The sequence below is a fragment of the Talpa occidentalis genome, unplaced genomic scaffold (genome assembly GCF_014898055.3).
Source record: "Talpa occidentalis isolate TD23 unplaced genomic scaffold, MPIMG_talOcc4v2.1 talOcc4.13, whole genome shotgun sequence".
NCBI lineage: Eukaryota > Metazoa > Chordata > Mammalia > Eulipotyphla > Talpidae > Talpa > Talpa occidentalis.
In genome coordinates this window covers 61,953,862-61,974,323 of record NW_023601322.1, presented here as the reverse complement: position 1 = coordinate 61,974,323, position 20,462 = coordinate 61,953,862, and the positions used below count along the sequence as shown (strand labels likewise).

General features: G+C 42.5%; 1 protein-coding gene across 10 annotated transcripts in view; it reads right to left on the bottom strand.

Moving 5' to 3' along the window:
* The window catches only part of PPP2R2B (protein phosphatase 2 regulatory subunit Bbeta), a 325,271-nt gene that overhangs the window by 95,918 nt on the left and 208,891 nt on the right, over positions 1–20,462 (bottom strand). For all 10 annotated transcript variants that reach the window (XM_054694274.1, XM_054694272.1, XM_054694279.1 and 7 more), the window contains 3 exons: positions 12,701–12,798; positions 9,122–9,287; positions 3,006–3,118 (listed from right to left, as the gene is read on the bottom strand). In XM_054694274.1, the coding sequence (XP_054550249.1) occupies positions 3,006–3,118; positions 9,122–9,287; positions 12,701–12,798 (377 nt within the window). The remainder of the gene's footprint in view (positions 1–3,005; positions 3,119–9,121; positions 9,288–12,700; positions 12,799–20,462) is intronic.

Genomic DNA, 20,462 nt, shown 5'->3' with positions numbered 1-20,462 from the left:
GGGAGAATTTCTGCTCTCTTGGGAATTTTAATGCATAGGCCTTCTCTCTTGCCCATTGCAGGGATCACATCTCCCAGGGGTTAAACACAGATATAACGAAACCCCATAGGTGGCCACAGACAACCCCATAGGAGGCCTCAGACCCATAGCAGGCAGTGTAGAAGGCACCAGAGAGTTTCCATGCACAGGGCCGAAAGGGGCAAGGGCAGACCTCTGGACTGCCAGCCTGGAGCGGCCACTGAGTTGGTGTTGGTGAACAGTTGTAGAGGGAATATAGCCATCTAAGAAGTACATGGAAAAAATAAGAATTTTCTCATATACATAATCCCACGATCAGTGGAGTGTAATAACAACCTTGATAATGAAGATGCTGATAATGATCCTAAAAGTACCAGCAGGGAACTCACATTATTGAGAGCTTATTGTGAGTGAGGCACTAACTACACAGCCTAAGCTCCATATCAGATGTAACAGTGTACCGAAGCCTCATAATACCCAGAAGAAGCAGTGATCCATTCTCACCATCCCTGTCATGCAGATACCACATTGGAGGCACAAGGAGGGTAAATGCCAGCCTGTGGGACTATATCAAATTAAAGAGCTTCTGCACAGCAAAAGAGACAATAACAAAAACAAAGAGAAACCCCACCGACTGGGAGAACATTTTTGCACCCAACACTAATGATAAAGGACTGATCACAAAAATCTGCAAAGAGCTGATGAGACTCAACAACAAAGAAAACAATCCAGTCAAAAAATGGGCAGAAGAGCTAAAAAAGAAACTTCTCTGAAGAGGAAATGCAAATGGCCAACAGGAATATGAAAAAATGTTCAACACCACTTGTAATCAGGGAAATGCAAATCAAAACTACCATGAGATACCATCTGACACCAGTGAGAATGGCACATATTAAAAAAACTAGCAACAACAAATGTTGGCGAGGTTGTGGAGAAAAAGGAACTCTCCTGCACTGCTGGTGGGAGTGCAAACTGGTCCAACCACTATGGAGAGCTGTGTGATTTCTTGACCTACTAAACATAGAGCTTCCATAGGATCCAGAAATTCCACTCCTAGGTATTTACCCAAAGGACACAGAAACATCAATTCCAAAGGGCACCTGCACCCCTATGTTTATAGCAGCACTATTTACAATAGCTAAGCTTTGGAAACAACCCAAATGCCCAAAAATAGATGACTGGATCAAGAAGATGTGGTACATATACACCATGGAATATTACTCAGCATTCAAAAAAGATAAACACATGCAATTTGCAGCAACATGGATGGAGCTGGAAGGGATCATGCTCAGCGAAATAAGCCAAAAAGAAAAAGAAAAATACCGGAAGGCCTCACTCATAGCAGGAATCTAGAAAACTTAAATAAGGGACCAGGAAAATGAATAACTATAAGAAAGAAAATATCAAAATCAACAAACAACTATGAACCAGAGACACTCTACGGGGCGTGGGGGGCGGGGAAAGGAGGGCTTGGGGTCAAAATAAGGGGGTTGTAATTGTATGGGGAATATAAAAAATAAAATTTAATTAAAAAAATAATAAATGTCAGCCTGAAAGTGCCAGAATTCCAACCCTCCACAGACTGACTCAGCATTCCTACTCTCCAGCACACTCCCCTCCAGCACTAGAGGGGTCTCCCCTCCAGACCCCATCTAAAAAGGCAGCCTGGCAACTTAGTTCTCTAGGCTAAAGGCAGTGGAGCAGGAAATGTTTGTCTGTTCAGAAGTTGCTAAGCAGAAGACCAGGACCCACCAGGTCCCCCAGGAGCCCCACACTGTGGCCCATCATATAGTCTGCTCAAAAAGCATTTGCTGAATAATGAAGATGTGAATGAATGAAGATGTGAATGAATGAATGAATAACTATATATACGAATGAATGAACAAAGAAACAAGAGACCTAATATGTCACATAATGATTCCATCTGCTTTCAGACCTAGGAACTGCATCCCCCCACATGGACCTCATTGTCTCTGTTTTTGATCTTCCGTGGAGTAGCTGAAAACACATATATTATACAGTTTTGAAATTCCCTTGGGTCTTGGGCTGGGCTCCACATGTACTGCTTTACCACTCATACTGAATGCATCCCAAACCAAACTCAGCACCTGGTCCTAAGGCACTTTAACCTCCATCTAGAGAGCCTTCCCTTAAAAGAAATCTATTTTTAATATCACTTCCCTATGAGACCTTCCCTGTTCTCCTAGAATCAAATGTAATTTCTCCCTCCTTTGATCAAACTGCAATTTTCCAACTCTCATTGCATTTATCTTACTCTACTTAGTGTCATAATCATTTGTATATTAGTCGTACAAATCCTCCATCTTTACCAGACGGTGCATTTCTGGAGGGCAGGAAGGAAGAACTCAGTCTAGTGGTACAGATCATTTATTGAGTCCCTGCCATGGAGTAAAGGGCTTTCCATTCTCACTGCATTTTATTCTCATAAGCCCATGGGAAGTAAGTATTACATTTATTGCTTTGCAGAGGGAGAAGATGTATGTCTAAACTTCTATGACTAAATCTTGGACAAAAGGTTAAGGGACTCCTTTGATATTCTGTGGGAGGATTCAAACCTACGCCGGTTTGGTTCAGAATCTACATCCTCCAGCTTTTGATCAGGGTAGTCCCCTCCCCTGTACCTGGGGTACAGAAGATGCTCAAGACATTTTAGATAATGTGAAGAGAGAGAGGCTTAGGATACACAGCCTCCTATGGACAGCAGGGCCTAGTGGGCATGTCCTTAGGACATAGGGAAACACACGGACTTGTATCATGACTGCTTGGCATCTTTCCTGCTTCTCCCTCTGCCACCAGAGACTTAGGTAGGCAAGTAAGGCTCCTCCTGATCTCTCTGCCCCCTCCATTACAGTTGCGACCAATGGCGACCGTCAACCTTAGTTGACAGTTGGTCACCTTAGGCGACTGCCCCCCACCCCTAGGGCCAGGTATTTGAAAGATGGTGGCACAGTGGCTGCCAGGCTCACCCGCAAGGTGGTGATGGTGGCCGGATCCCGGAGTCGGCCTTCCTCATCCTTCAGGTTGTAGCCCTCTGGTCTCTTGTCACGCTCGCTGACTTTCCACAGCTTCACAGTTTTGTCTATGGAAGACACCAGAGAAAGTCAACATTACAGTGAAGAGAAAAATGAAGGCGTCTTCTTGAGGGGCGAGAAGGCGGAGAGGTGCATGTAATGAAGGAAGGATCTAGAACTGCAGCTGGCTCAGGTCCAGGGCTTTAGTCCATAAAAAGTGGGTCATTTCAAAGCAGAGCTTATGTTTCAAAATAAAAACATGTATGTGATTGCACGATCGTCTTCTTGACAAGGGACTGTTGAGTCCACAGCTTGACATTAATTTGGTTTTGTGATTAAGAACAGTAGCCACATATACAGATATAACCATGTAACTATGTTAGCACTTTACATGGAGAGTTTCTTCACAGTTCACAATAACTGTATATACTATTCTGACCTGTATTTTAGCGCCCCACCTCACATGTCCACACCCTGCACCCCAACTCCTTCACCCTCTCTGATTGTTATCACTCCTACTTCCCAAGCTCCTGTCACCTGATTTTATCATAGCTACCTGTACACATGAATCTGCTGCCCCAGGGCTTTGCACAAGCTGTGTCTTCTGCCAGAAAAGCCCTTTACTCTCATTTAGGTGATTTGTTTCTTCGCTTTGTGTTCTCTGTTTATGTCCCAAATTCAGAGGGGCATTTCCTAACCAACCTAGAGAAAATGTGTCCTTATCATTCTCTCTTGCTTTATTTTCCCTCCTCATACTTTTTGCCACATCATGATGTCTCCTTCCCTAGAATGTAAAATCAGTGGCGGCCGGGAGTGCTGTCCTGTTCGTCACTACACCTCCAGTGCCCACCACACAGTTGGGCCTCAGTGGAGCTATTAGCTATTAGCTAGAAGAGTAAACACACAGTGCCCATTCCTAGCAACACTCAGCAAATAAAATGGCAAGGAGATGCATCACAGTGCTCCCTTCCCCTGCTGGTATTATTGGAGTCCCCACCTTTCCACCGTCCTAGTCCTTTATGCTTGCTGACACCTGTCTTTCTCTATTACCCTGAAGCAAGGAGAGAAATCCAAGGGCACAGGGTCAGGTAGGCCATGGGAATGAGCAGAGCTGCCGGGGGTTTTGGGGAGCCTGACATAGCAAGCTCCACCTGTAGGCTTTCAATTCCATTTCTTAGGGAAACATGTTGGGGCACAGCACATCATGTCTGTGGGGCCCATGGCTTTATGCAACTTTCTTATCAGATCCTGTACTTGTCACCTGTATGTGTCCTAAAATCTCTTTTGGAAGGTGGATATGACTGTGTATTCCTCTATGCATGCACAAGGTGGGTTTTGGAGTCAGACAACTTTGGGCGGGTCCCCACTCCAACTCCAGCCTCCTAGTCAGTGCTAACTAGTATTTCTTGGGGTGAGGAACCAAATTATCAGGGAAAATAGTAGAGAACGCTCAGTTAAACTTCAACGGCAGATAAACAATGGATCATTTAGTGTAAGTGCGCGTCAAGTATTTCAATCTGACAAATGAAAAATGCTTCATTTCTGTTCCTAAACTGGGTGTGTGGTGTGGAGGAGATGGCGTCGGGGGCTTCTTGCGTGATGACGTCAGCACGTCCTCTCTCCACTCTGGTCAGGACATGGACTAAGCCTTTATCAGGATCCCTGTGCTCTGCTGGCTCCTCATCTGACGCTTCCATGTCTCCTCAACAAACCCTGTCCTCCTGACACGCACCACACTGACCGGCAGGCTTCAACAGCACTTGCTCCTGCAGCAGGTCGGTGGACCTCAGGGCTGGTCACCCTGCAGGCAGGGCCGCCTGGCTGCTAAGTGTCAGATTCACGCATCCCCAGTTGCGCGCCCTGCTGCCTCGTATGGGGGACAGAAGGCGAGGAAGCTTTTCCAGATGCTGGGCTGAATTTAGAACTTTCTGTCTCCACGCCCACACTCCTTCGCCCTCTTTGGATATCCTGCTGTAGACTGAACTGTTTTTAGGGTGAGAAAATGAGACATGGGCCCTATTTATACAGTCACTTGGGAGCTACCCATCAGCTAGAGCTCAGAGGAACACAAATCAGTGAATTTTAACACCAAATATTTTCTATTGCGTGGCAAGGCAAACTTCACCTTTGCTGTTCTTATTTTCAATGATAAATTGCTAAATGGAAAATAAAGAAATTACAGATAAAACATAAAGAACAAAAGTTACCTATAATCCCCCAGTCAGAGATAATCACTGTTTACATTTTTCATACAGGCTTGTGGTATTTTTTCTATGCATTTTTTTCTGGGGGGGAGTGTACAAACCTATAATATTGCACATATATAGATTTTATATTTTCTCATTTTCATTACATGACTATTTCATTGTAATTATAAAGTGAAAATGAGCATAAAGGTAAAAATAGAAATAAAATCTGCCATTATTCCACTAGACAGATAAATATTTTTTTTTCAGGTTGCTGTAGAATTTTATTTGCTTCTGTTTGCTTCTATTTTAGACATTTCAGCAATGAATACATATTACTTTGGTAATAAGGACATTAAAGATTTTTCTTTTTGTCTTCAGTGCAGCTTTGTGTTAACTCTTAACATGAGCAAACAAGTCCAGATTCTGGCATTTTCAATGGCAACGAGTTGCTGGTGACTACATATAGTATTAGCTGCATATAGTATATAGCTAATTTTACATATTTTTTTTTTAACTGGTCCAACCACTATGGAAAGCTGTGTGGCAATTCCTCAACCTGCTAAAGATGGAGCTCCCATATGATCCAGCAATTCCACTCTTAGGTATTTACCCAAAGGACACAGAAACATTAGTTCAAAAGGGCATCTGCACCCCCATGTTTATAGCAGAACTATTTACAATAGCTAAGCTATGGAAACAACCCAAATGCCCAAAAATAGATGACTGGATCAAGAAGATGTGGTACATATACACAATGGAATATTACTCAGCAATCAAAAAAGATAAACTCATGCAATTTGCAGCAACATGGATGGCGCTGGAAGGGATCATGCTCAGTGAAATAAGTCAGAAAGAAAAAGAAAAATACCAGATGGTCTCACTCATAGCAGGAATTTAGAAAACCTAAATAAGGGACCAGGAAAAAGACTAATTATAATAAAGTAAAAATCAAAATCAACAAGCAACTATAAACCAGAGACATACTGCAGTGGGGGAGAGGAAGGAGTAGGATCAAAACAAGGGGGGTGGGAATTGTATGGGGACTATAACCAAGATGAAAATGCATACATTGTGCAGAAATGAAAAATGATGTAAAAAATATATAAAAATTAAAATAAAAATAGATAAATATTATGAAAGTTTTGTATATTAACAAAAGGAAATTTGTTTTATGTATGCATATATAAACATTATTACTGTCTTTTAATAAGCATGACATACTGTACATAGTTTATACTTTTCTCCATATATCTATATCAACATCTATTATTATAAACACATAATTTATAATAGTGAGAATTTGTTAATAATTAGAGATCTAATAGTGGGAAACAGTATACTGTGGGAGCATCATACAAGGGAACAGTGTGGTTATTGAAAATGTGATCTTTTAGAGTGGTTACCAATAGGAAGATGTTCCTATTGTTAGATATTACATCATCAAATAAAAAATCTGGTTACAAAACAGTTTATAGAATACATCACATTTTTGTTATCTATGCCTATTTGCTTTTTTTCTTTAAAAGACATTACCAGTGCTTTTCTCTGTGTGGGGACACTTTTTTTATTCTCACTTTGTTTCTTTGTATTTTCTAATTTTTTTTTTTTACCATGAACATATACTAGTTGCACACAAGAAAAATGAATTAAGTAGAAAATCCCCACTCATCACAGGTATTAAGGCAGAAGTCAAAAGCAAGGTAATGCGATGTGTTTTCATTGGGCAAATAATTTCCGGGTCTAGATTCACACTTGAATGTCAGTTGTATTTTTCATTAAAAATTGTAACATTGGAAATATATTCCAGCAGAAAGTAAAAAGTGTATCCAACTATAATGAGATAAGCACAGTTTTTTAAAAAAGATAATTGATGGTAAATTCAATCCAATTCCCCATGGTTGGGTAGCCTGGGGTCATTCTTGACTTTATCATCACACAATTTTTCTTCACTCACTATCTTGAAGCTTTGTGGATAAAAAAGTGTAAGGAACATGTGGCTGCTACTATGAGTAATGACTTTTTCTTTCTTCTGGCTGGTTCTCTGAGCAGTTTATCATTACTTGTGGCAGCTTTTAAACACAATCTTATCATCGATCTTCATTTTCTCTTTTGTACAGTAATTCCAATTGTCTTCCATTAATTTTTTTGCATGTTAACCTATTTGGCTTAAGGGAAATTCTCAACCTCAATATTAGTATAAAAAAGAAAATCACATAAGAACATGGGAGTTTCTTTCACAAGAATCATTTTGAGATGCTGTTGGCATATGAAATAGCATCCCAAATGGGAAGATAATATCCTTGTTAATCAAAAAACTATTTAAAAACTCAATTAACAGAACATTATGCTATATAATTAATCTTCATTGCATTTCACTGATTTCTTTCTCATTCTCCCACAAAGTAGTTAATAAGACTTTGAATTTTATTATAATAATCAATAGGTTAAATTTCATAATATGAAGTAAGCCAGCTATAGAAGATAATCAGACACTTTTTCTCTGCATGAGATAATTAAGTCAAAACCATCAGAAGTCTCTTTCATTCTAAATAGTGTTGAATGTACAGAGCCTTTGACAAGGGAAAATTAAATAGCTAAACTAAGAGGGAAGAAATGAAAATAAAACCATGTGGTTTGGCGATCAAGAAATCAGGATCAAAAACAGAACAATAACTACAGAGATGAAAAAGAATTGGATTACTTGGTGTCTGTGCTTGAATAACCCTAAGCTGGCTGTTTCAGAATTGTTTTAGATTCATACATTGTAGTTGAGGATTTGGGGTCATGTGCATTATAAATTTCCCCATTTTTCATAAGATAAAGCTCATTGTAAATTTAGAAAATAAAAATGATAAAAACACAAATTTACAAGTCACTCATAATACAAATAAAAAATTTATCATGACATATTTCAGTGTATTTTCTTTCGGTCTTTAAAAACATTATCATGTTTGATCATATCCTATTCTCAGTCTGCATTTTTTTTCACCTGATAAATGAGCATTATCCTTTCTTTTTACATGCTGGTGGTATGCAAAAAGCAAATGCCTTTTCTTTGATTTATATTCAAATGTATACTCCTTATAGACTCACAAATAGGATGAAATGAGTCATTCCACTCTCCAGCTTACTTGGGAGAGGGCTTTGATTTTACTACACTAATCCTTTTAATTGTTATCAGTTAGTACCCATTAATATATGATTTTATTCTGAACTGTTGTGAGCATAGAAGGCTCACAGTGAGGGTATTAAGAATATTTAGGGTATGTAATTCCACTGTCTAAAGACTAACTGAATTAACATGTAATATGGCTCGCTATTCAACCACCAGCATTCTCTTCTTCTGACCTATTTATATCAACTCCCCCCAAAAGCGGTGGGAAAAGAGCATGGAGGGACAGAATTCTTGATCAATTCTTTGGGCCAGTCTCCCTTTCTTCTTGACCTGTGTCCTAGCTGAGAACTAGATTGTGTCAAAGAGAAATAGACATCTGCTTTACCACCCCCCAAATGCATTCAGGGATTAATAACTTCTATTCAGTATGCCACACAAATGGGACAGCATGTCTAGTTTCCTTAAATATGTTCCCAGAACAACACTCGGTCAATCTTAAGACAGGAAGTCACATTCCAAAAACCTGGAAATGATCCCCAAAACTGCAGATCTCACATAATTTGGTCATACGTTTAATTTTTGAGAAAGCATATACTATTTATGAGAGACTAGTCTGAGCCAGGTACCTTGCTAGGCAGCTTGCAAATATTGTTCCTAAGTTTTTCAACCACCCTCGAGGTAAAAAGGAAAACTGAGATGAAGAGATTAAAATATGTGTTGTGACTGACTGTATCTCTGAAAATATCAGCCAGGTCATCTCAACCTACCGTTAGTAGACAGAAGGAAGTAGGCTGCATTCTGCTGAGGGAGCCATCTTATTTTATTGATTTTTTCTTCTATTTCTAAACTCTTCAGGTAATCGAACTCTGGTTCATGGCTCTGGAATGTGCTGTAAACATTGTATTCACCCCTACGATGAACCTGATTTTTACTCTGTAGGAAGGGGAAAAATATATGAGATCAAATCACATAAATTATGTGTACATTTTTTAAAGGTGCCAATATTTTATTTTAGTAAGTATGGATATCAAAAAACTTTATCATAATTGTTTCATAAAAGAAAGGACATTTTAACACCAAGAAAGTAGAAAGGGTATACACAGTGTAGTGCCAGTTCCTAAACATGGAGTATGTTTAAAGAAAGATTCTTTTTATTGTACTTATTTTGCCCCAGACCTATAAGATTAAGCCCTGGCATACCAGAGTCCCCAATATTGGCCAAAATTTCAGTGGTCTCATGGGACCCAGGAGCAGGAGACCAGTAGACATTCAAAGACACCAGCCAACCAAGGGCAAAAAGGACCTCATGGGGGATCATCTGAGATGGAGGATTAAGGGCCATTTTGATTGATTGACTGATTGATTAATTGACCAGTTGCATTATTTTTTATTGTAGTAATATTGGTTTATAAGACTGTGTATGATTCAGAGGTAGAGTTCACACCTCTTCAGGTGTATGTTGTCACTCCACACCACCTCCAAATCCATAATCCTCCACCATGGTCCATTGGGCCCCTTCCCCCTTTTTGCTCTGACCCCCCAGTGCTCCCCTCTGGTAGCGTCAATCTTACAGTCAGATTTCTAGGGTTTGTTTTAGGAGGCATTTTTTTGTGTGTGTGTGTACAAAGTCATCAGAGGTGAGATGGGCAGGACCCCACAGCCCCAAATTCTGCCATGGCTCAATGGCCTTCAGAGCATTTGATTGTGCACCCCTATTGGTAAATGTTGGGGCCTCCATTATACATATAAGTTAGTTATGTTATAGAGATGAATTTCTGCCTTAATATATGGTATACAGCATAGATATACATGGAAATAGCAAAAATAGGACATGATTTTGAAATCAATACAAATGGAAGTGCTAGCATTTTCTTTCCGTACCCTAATATGCTTTGGACACCCTTAGGAGGGACCAGCCTATACTGAGGTCCATATATACTATATCAGTCCCTTAAAAAGTGTACCAAGTTATGGTCTGGGCACCTTGCGCTGGCTTTTTAAGTCTCACCAGATGCTCACAGCAACTCTGAAAGGTAGGCAGGACAGAGAACTGTGCAGAAGCAGCTCAAAGACATTAAAACCTCTCCAAGATCACAAAGCTTCCAAGTGGCAGATGGGGGCATCAGATCTCCCCCACCCCCCATGTTTCCCTCCCCAATAACAAATAAACAGGAGCACAGAGAGTCCTCCGCATCATTAGGAGGATGATGAGACTTTACCTCTGGCTTCCCCCAGCTTCGATTATGCAAAGAGCAAACAGCAGGAACTAAATAAATGATGAGGGAATAAAATAAATGGGAAAAAGTCCCCAGAAAGGGCCAGAGACAGAAGAAAGATGGAAAGGAAGTAAAAGAGGGCATGAAAGAGAGAAAGGAGGGAAAGAGAAGGCAGATTTTATTTTAGGCATTTGAGGACCTTTTTACCAAGAGCTGCCAGATTCCAGCTTTGGGAAACTGTTCAAAATTCAAATTCTGGTCTCATTAAACATTTGTCATAAAAGTGTGATTCTTAATAAAAAACTCAATTAAAAAATTTCTCGTTCTGGTGGGATATTGAACATCCAAACTGCAATGTCGAACTCGCTGATGGATGATGGTCCTGACAAAGGAAGCCCCGTGGAGGATGCATTTATGGGGGACTGAGGATGTCTCTGGAGAATTCCCCCACGGAAGTCACAGGCCTGACCCAGATGCTGTCACAGAGCTCTGCTCCTCAGGCTCAGCTTTCCTTCCCACTCCCAGCCTCGCACAGAGCTTAACACTTGACTGCATGTTATTACCCTCCATGCTTATTTTTTATTGAACAAAACACCTTCCTTTGGAGAATGTGTCCCTCTTCATTCTCCTAATGAATGGGGCCTCCCAAATATTTCACTAAATTAAAATAGGTGAAACCTAAAAATAGCTAACGGAAAATGTGGAGCAGAACAGTACCGCAACATGCTGCCTTGGGTAATTTATGCTAAATAGCTCCTCCCGTTCCTTTTTATCATCACTAAGAACCTAATTGGATTTTTTTTTTTTTTAAATGGAGAAAGAAGTTTTGAAATCAGTTTTAGCAGGACTTTAAAAGCTGGCATAGTTGTCACTGTCCTGCCTATTGCAGAGAGAGCCAGTCCACCTTAACGATAAATTTATAAGAGTGTTGATTTGCTACCATCCAAATCAGACTGTCAAGTGTGTGTAGTATGTGCCAGACCAATTAGCACTAGGCAGCTCTGGAAAAGCAGGAAAAATTCCAGGTCACGAAGAGCTATTAGTTCCTACTTGCCAACCACATTTTCACGTTTCCAGGGCCAATGGAATAGGCTGGGTGCCTGATTTAATGCTGAACACTTGAATTTCTACAGAACCCCAAGGGATGATGATGCCCTTATAGAAATTAATTGCAAATAATGTGCAATTACCAAATATATCACCTCTAAATGAGGCTTTCCTTTTTTGAGGGGAGGTGTAACACAAATGGCTCTGAGGCACAAAGCAGGCTTCAAATTGCTAGGGACGTCTCTGGTGAAACCTTCCCCCGCTTGGGCCTCCCCCTGCGCTGTGCTGGGTGAATCTCAGAGGCAGGCAGATAGCAGATGGGAGAGTTCCCAGAACGCAGACTCGCCTGCTGGAAGCTCCGGGACCATGCCAGGGGAGGCTAAGAAAATCAAATTGGGCCATAATTCCACTCTGACAAAACAGAAGCAGACACCCCAAAATTCAATTTATATGAAAAAGAGAAACAATTCCTAGTGGAACCCAAGTCTGGCAGAAATGGGCTTTTCAAGAGTCACTGGGAGTTTGAGCACCTGCTCAGAATGCATATAGCATTCAGCTCAGGGACTTCAGAGGCATTCTAGAAGGTGCCCACCATATGCAATGCTCAGATAGCTTTTGAGATACTTCACTCCCATTGGTAGGGAGCGCTACCATTCTCTACTGACCCAAGTTGTCCTTATCATATCTGTTGCCAAATAAAACTATTATTCCCTTCTTACGTATTCTGTGTGAGCACCTGAAATCAACAGAGACTGAAATTCAATAGTTCCAGGAAACATCCCACTCAGAAAGGAGTTAAGCTCAACAAGCACCCAAGGACTTCTGCAGGTTAGATGAAAGTGAAGTCATTTTGAATGTGCAAAAGCAGAATTTGCAAAGATAAGACCATGCTCAGAAAAGGCTCTATTTTCAGGTGCTTTTATGAGCCTGGGTGTGCAACTGTTGATGTTAATGACTTTTTGGCAGTTTTTAGTTTGCTAGCAAAGCAGCCAGGTTAAGGGCGACACACGAGGATTAAGGAACAGTAGGAGGCCTCCTTTAGAAAAAGAAGAAAATGGGCATTTTGCATTCACTGCCACTTACCTCCTGCTCTCGTTGAAATATTACAACCCGACCCCCCTTGTCCCCTGTCGCTAGTAATTCTCCCGTGTGGTTGAATTCTACCGTAGAGATAATGTCAGCTGAAAAGAAGAAGACAAAGGCAATTTAAGTAACTGCACACTTACTTGGAAACGACAGATAATAGACATACTTTTCTGTGCATTTAAGGGCTTAGGGTTTTGTCTCTGCAGTGGAATTTATAAGATCTTATGTTCTTTAAATTTCCTCGATGCCCACGCTGCCCTGTGGTCTCTTGAAACTTCCAGCCAGAACAAAAGGAAAAAGCACATTCAGACCCTTTTGTTGTTGGAAAGAAAAAAACGAATTTCTTTATGGCTCAGGGAAACGGCAGTTTTCTTTGACAGTTTCTCTTCCCACCGCAGATCCTTTGCCCACTTGTGGCTTTCCCCCTTTCTACTACACCAAGAAACTTTCCCAGACAGTTGTCCCTCGTGACTATTCATGACAGGGCTGGGGACTCCAATGAAGCAGGGCAGGGGCGCCTGAAGCTCACGGAACAGGAAGGGAGGGGGCACAAAGAAATTGCTGGAAAACTCGGGAGGATGGAAATTGCAGAAAGGAGCCGGAAAATGCTTCAGCTTGATCTACCTCCCTCTTTTCTGGTGAGCCCAATACTCCCTCTGGATGAGCACCGCCCTACTCCAACCCCAGGAATAGGGTGTTCAGAAAATAAGGTCACCAAGTCAGAGGGGAGAGGGCAATTTGCACTCCATATATCTAAACAGAGAAAGTACACAGGCCCCAGGAACTCAGATCACAGATAATTGCAGAAAGAATGCCAGCCTGCCAAGTCTTTCTTCAATGCTCGTTACCCCCGGAGGAACGCGGACAGGTAAATTACCTATGATTGGATTTATTAGGGCTATTTTTAGAAAAATGTCAGAGGTTAATTCCTCGGCAATTATTCCCCTGCAGGGCTCCAACAATTGCTACCGAGAGTGCAAATGAGGGTTTTTTTTTTTTTTTTTTAATCGGAGGCAGGGGAATTATGACGATGGCCTTTGACAGAGGAACATTCTGCAGATTATGTCCATGTGAGGAAAGCAAAGGGAAAACGGTGAGGTGGAAAACCAAGGCAATTACCCCTGAATAACTCAAATCTCACTTTCCTATCCTCATTTCAAGATTTTCTTTGTATGCCTGATTTGTTCAGGTAAGTAGTGTAAAATTCTCCACTTTACATATAACCATACTGTATGAACACGCTTCTAATGGTCACTCTTTGTGCAGAAGTAAAAGAATAAGGCTTAAGACACAGTCACTTTCAAGTTAGGTGTGTCTGAAAGAACAATTCACCGTTTCTTCTCTTGGCCTCTTACATGACGGATGGCAGGAGTAGCCAACTAAAAGCCCTGGGGACGATGAGATGACAAAAAGCACATGTGGGGAAGAAGAATGTTTGTGTCCCCTCTGAAGGGACAAGTGGCTAGTAGGCTTAAGCTAATTGTGGCCATGAAATATTGTCACATTGCCAGGTATTCTGAGTTTTTTTAAAAAGAGATCGGAAGTCCAGATTTTTATGCAAAATCTCTTAAACTTTATATATTGACAACTGGCTTTTCAATGGCCTGGCATTAAAAAAACATAGATCTAGCCACATCTCATATGTACACTGCAGTACTATTCACACTAACCCAGACATGGAAACAAACTAAATGCCCACTGGCAGATCACTGGATAAAGAAGTTGTGATATGTGCTCCATGGAATACTACTCAGCTTTAAAAAAGTTGAAATCTTGCCATTTGTAACAACATGGGTGGCCCTTGAGGGATTGTGCTAAGTCAAATAAGTCAGAACAGGAAACACAAAAACTGAATGATTTCATTCATATGACAAATATAGAGAAAAAAGGCAAATGAATAAATAGAACAAAAACCACTCGTGGACGATGACAACAGAATGGTTAGCAGAGGCGCAGGGGATGGGAAGCACAGGCCAAAGGGGTCAGTTAGTGGTGAGCTAGAACTTTGGCAGTGGCTATGGGCATAGATACCTTTATCAAGGTGAGAAGCTGTGCTCCTAAAACTTATAGAGTTGTGTAAACCAATGGTATATTAAGTAAAAAAGAACATAATCTTGTTGGTGGGTTGAATATGGCTTGTGGGCCACCAGCTTGTGACTTCTGGTGCATAGTTGTAGGGTAAGGTAAAAAGTATCAGGCTTTTCTGTCCTCCCGCCATTAGGATAGATCATGGGACCCTGTGGTCCTGGCAGGCACCTGGAGTAGGGTGTGGGCATATGTAGATGGGATTCACCTGGGCTGAGACTGGCTTTTAAGGGTGGCATCATGGGGACGCCAGCAGAAGCAGAGAAGCAGAACCACGAGAAGAACCATGAGTAGAGCAGAGAAGCAGAGAAGCAGAACGAAAGAAGAACCACGAGCAGAAGCAGAGAGCAGAGCAGCAGAGACCACCAGAGAAGGCCGGAGAGCCCAGAAAGAGTGAAGACTTGCTGGGGGCTGGGAGGCCTCCTGCCTCCCGGCCCCGCAGCACCCCTGCCTGCCATGTACCTGGTAAATCCCAAAAAAAGCCTGAAAAGCCACTGAGGGCTCTAAGACTCTGACTCCTCCTTTACCCTGTCTGCTGGATTAGAGATCCTGCTCTCTGCCATTCCTGCCCACTACAGTGGTCTTCCTTTAGAAAAGGCCACCCCATTTTCTCTTGAAGATCACAACTGGAAACCCCATTCATCACCCACCCAGGAAGATGCTTCTGAATGACCTGCATGGTTCCTTGCTTCCTGATGTAAGTTCAGAAGACACGTTTCTGGAACAAGCGCCCACTGAGGAGTAAGAGAGGCCAACAGGTGGGTAGACCAATTGCTGCAAGTGAATCATTCGACCACTTGCCCTTGTTGCAGCGTGCACACCTTAGCCAAGTGCTCTCATGTGCAGAGGAGAGACAACTGCTGAGTGTCTGCAGCTACCACAGGCAGCCCTGGTTGGAAAGCACTTGATGCTAGCATGCACAGCTAGCAGTAGTTACTGCCGCTGGCTCTCCAGCATGTGGTCACCAAAGGCTTACTCAGGGAATTTCCTGACTTGGGGCGAAGTGGGCAGCAGAGAGGGCTGCTCCTGGTCACTTTCAGGCTGCCCTCAGGCACTGAGAGTGAGCAATGCTCTCAGACCACTGAAAACACAAACACCTCCCAGAGAGAAGGAGCAGCGGGAATGATGAGAGGCTGTTGGGGAGACTGAGCTGGGCTGAGCCAGGCTACTCTCATGTCATTAGGGTGAAGACCCTGCTTAAGTGCAATAATGCCCTTGCATGTGGCAGCCACGTTAACCAGACCCCAAGATGGGCCTACCCTTTGGTAAAGCTGGGTTTCAGAGAATTAAATAGTTTTCCTAGGTCAGCCTTTAGCTCAATTTCCAAGAAAATGTCACTCTTAGAGAAACACAGCTCCCCTCCCGGGATGGCTCAAAAGTCTGAAGTCAGCGTTGTCTTTTTGCTGGGATGCTCTGACAAAGTTGTCACTGTCTGTTTAAGATATCCACACAGGTCAAAACAAGGTAGGCCCCAAACTCAAATCTAATCATTTGATTAGACCTCTGCAGGATGGGATATCAGGCTGGTCTCAGCGAATAAACATGCCCCTTTGCTTGCAAGTGTCAACCCTCCTTGGACTGTCTCCCTCAAGAACTTTGCATCAGAAAGGGTGATTGGCAGGTAGGATTTGGAAATTTCTTGGTCCCGTTGTCAGGTCCCTATATTAGTTTGAATCCTGCCAGCCAGTTGGTGTTTATACTAAGTTGTTTATAGGCAGCTACTGTCTACCTCCCCTTGGAGCATCTGCCAGTGCAGCACCAGTTAATAATACTTGCTTTGAACTTTCCTGTTTCCTGACTCATTTATCATGGCTAAGCCAGTAGGTGTAACCAGAATACTTTACTGCCCCATCCATCTCTGCATATCTTCATCTACGACTGTTTAATAATTGATGCAAAACTCATGAATCACCCTGCATTCCAATTTCAAGAGACTGAAACTTCTGATACAAATACTCTTGTTTTTGTGACACGCTTCAGGGCAGAGCAATTTAAATTTTAAAACAGATGCTACTCAAGACAAAGTAATTTTGTGAGGACAAGAAGAGGAGACCGTGGTGATAATGCATTAGCAAACTTAGAGACAATGCCTTCATCTGAGCTCATGCTCGACAGAAATCAATTCATTAAGCTCAACATGACTTTCCTCTATAAATGATCATGTTTATATGACAACCCATTTTATTAAACGCCCTACAAAATCATGCTGTTGAGCAAAAATATACTTGTTATATACCTGTTCTATAAAGAGGTGGATTGAGTGCATATTTTTGGCTAAAAACAAACAAAAAAAACCCAGAAGCCGAAAGCAGCTAGAGAGTTCAAATGTAGTTAATGTGATTCTTTCGAGAAACCCTGGGAGGATGCTGTTTGCCCTGCGCCACATCTATCTGTGCTGATTTAATTTCCACAAGATGGTGGCCTGGTAACCCCATTTCTAGTTCAGCAGGCACGGCTAAGACTGAGTTCTTCTTTGTTAAAATCAATCTCAGCAACTTCCAAAGGCTCCAGACTGGTCATTTCATACATAATGTCTCTATTTGCCTGAATACTAGAACTTGACTTGGCAATTGTAACCATGGGGTGGTGAGGCTGGAGTGAGGAGGAACCCCAGGTTCATGCCCTTGCCTCCCACAACATCATGCCACCTGGGGGTCTCTGCAATGCCAGAGGACTGGGCTGAGCAGGCACTGGAGGATCAGGCGATGGACAAGTCACCTGGTGGGGGACTGTTTGATAAAATGATGACTGTTTAGACATAAAAAGGATCTCGATGCCAGTTCTCTGATGGGACAAGGTCTGCCTGACCAGGTCGCTAGCACTGGCCTCTCTGCATCCATCACAGGGACTGAAATGAGCAGGTAATGCAATTCAGCCTTCAGCATCCATTACATGTTTTATTTGTCATCTGGAAACATTTGGTAGATAATGCTATAAAGCTATTTACCCCACTGGTATCAGCAGCCTAGCTCTGCCTACTCACTACTTAGCTTTCTTCTTCATGATCGGGTCAACTCTAGGTGGCATTGTTTCTTCAGCATGGAAGGAAAATCTATTTCATAGCAGATGACAAAAGTGAAATGGTACTTTGTGTTGATATGGGTTTGTGGCGTCATTCATTGGCCACATGTCTGCCAGGCTGGAGGGGGTGCGTGTGCCGTGTCAGCCCTATAGAGGCTTCTGGCTGGACTGGCGGTGACTTTGCAGATCATTAAACTAACAGGATTGTTAGGCTTCACAGTGGGAATGAAAATGATCCCTTCATCTATAGAGAACCATAGATTTCTTCTTGAGGTGTGGTTCACAGCCCAACGTCAGCATCCATTTCTCTGCTAAGGTGTCCTCTGAACCACTGAGACTGTGCACAGGGGCATAGTTTCCACCTGGGTGGTTATGGTCAAACACGATGGGCCCAAGTATGACTACCAGGATAATGCCAAAATGGCCTCGTTGTTGAAAAGATGTTAATACGATAGAAAATTCAAGAAAGAATCTGGCAATAAAACAGTATGTGTGAAATGACTGCAATGGTGTTAACTATTTAGAGTTCTGTTTTTAGAGTGGCTGGAAGCTCAGGTCATCAATATACCTTTGCTAACCTGGGTTACAGGCTGGGGTTATTCATGAGGCATTCTGCTCTTTGATCTTTGCCTTTCATGAGACTATGGTTGAGTCCCTGGTTCACTGTTTTCTACTCTGATGTACTGTAAGTAATACACACACTCTATCTGATCCAGTCTGGATCCCTTTGTTACCAGACCAATGTTTGCTATTTAGATATAACATGTTTTTCTCTCATTTGCATACAATTAATTCAGTGCACATCGATTTTGTTTTCAGCTGGGTATTCCTCTCAAATGAAAGAACACAGGTAGAAGGGTCCAACAGCCCCAGTTCCCAAGATCGTATCCCAACTGCTGCTTCCTATTGAATCCCAAACACAGTACTGCAAAATGGGCATGTTACAAGGTCAGTCTTCCCCTGTAGACCAAGTTCACTAAGGGTGAACTCTTGATTGGCCTCTCCTGCACACGCCCTTCTTCCTTGCCTGCCTCTCACCGCGGAGCCTGAAAAACCCAGCTGTTTGCTTCCCAGCATTCCTTAAGGCTAGAAGTGGCTATGTGACCCAATGTGGCTGAGAAGGCATTTAGGGAAGTCTACTGGGGTGCAGGGAGCCAGAAATTCTGGGAAAGATTTCCTTCTTTCTTTTTTTTTTTTTTTAAAGATTTATTTATTTATTTATATAAGAACCAGGCTACAGGCCAGATGTGCGGGAGGGTGAGAGGATTCACCAGAGACAGAGTGGGCAACAGAACAGGCAGACTGATGAAATACACTGCTGAGGGGAGCAGCGGGCAAGACAGGAGAGGTCTGCTGCGCCATGTGGGACTCTCGCCCGCCAGCCAGGATCGAACCGATGCTGCAGAGGCTGGGCACAGCTTCACAGCGCGGTGCTCAACCGCCTGTGCCACCAGGGGAGGCCCTGGGAAATATTTCTTTCCCCCTGAGTAAAAAGAAGGAAGCAAGTGAGGAGAGGCATGGGGCTGCATGTACACACTCCTTGCACCCCACTGCCTTTGGATGTGATTAGATGTGGCCCTGATGTGTGGAGCTGTGGCAGTCATCCTGCGACATGAGGTGACAAGCCTAAAGACTTAAAAAGCCAAGAGGCTGTGTGTGACAGATGAAAGACTACACCAGTGTCCAGTGGATTCACAGAACGGCAAGAATCTACCAGGGGGCATCCTATGTCTGGACTTGGTAAACAATAGACACCCTGTGTTTTAAGCCCTGAGAGAAAGATTTTCCATTATGTGTTCCTAAATGTGGACTTACAGACACATCTTTCCATCTTTGTTTTCCTCACAGCACTTTGCACCGGGCCAGATGATTAATGTGTGCTGAATTAGCAAACAATGGTCCTTTGTCCTGCAAGCTTTGTGCATCAAATTTCATGTGCATGTTTCCATTTCACTTGATCACACAACCAGTTTTGCTTTAAATTTGCTTGGTCCCCAGTATCGAGGGGGTGTGTTGTGCCCCCCTCCCCTGTGTGGAGATGGTACATTACTTTTCGATTATTGAAATATGAAAGCAGCTTCCTGGGACAGAATCCCTCACTCCACCCCTCCAATTTATCATGGTGTCCATCACAAAATTATGACTTCAAAGGGACCTAGCCATGCCCTCCTTAGGAGCCAACTTCTCCCTGCTAATGTGCAGGAAGCCCACCATGCTTGCTGAGCTGTGAAAATCCAGATGGCAGGAAGCAGGTGAGTAATGAATGCCATGCTGTTCCCATTAAAATGCACACAGCTTCCCCACACTGACCAAACCCCCAGCACCAACAGAGTTTGAGACAACCCAGGACATGTGGCTTGATGGAGATTGCCTTTCCCTCAAAAGACGCTCCTGCAATCAAGAAGTCGAGAAGAGAGAATTTTCCTATAATTGGAACAAAACTTGCCTAAAGGAGTTCTAAAATTTTAAGTTCTCTAAGCACAGAAAAATCCAGTGGGAAATCAGTAGCAGTCCAGACTTGCCTACAAGCCTGTGGGTTTACAGTGGAATCTGTTGTCAAGGTGTCTACCATCTGTCACCCACTTTTTCAGAAAACAGAGGAGTAATTAACTGCTCGGATGATGCAAATGCTGTCAATCGTTCAGCTCTATTA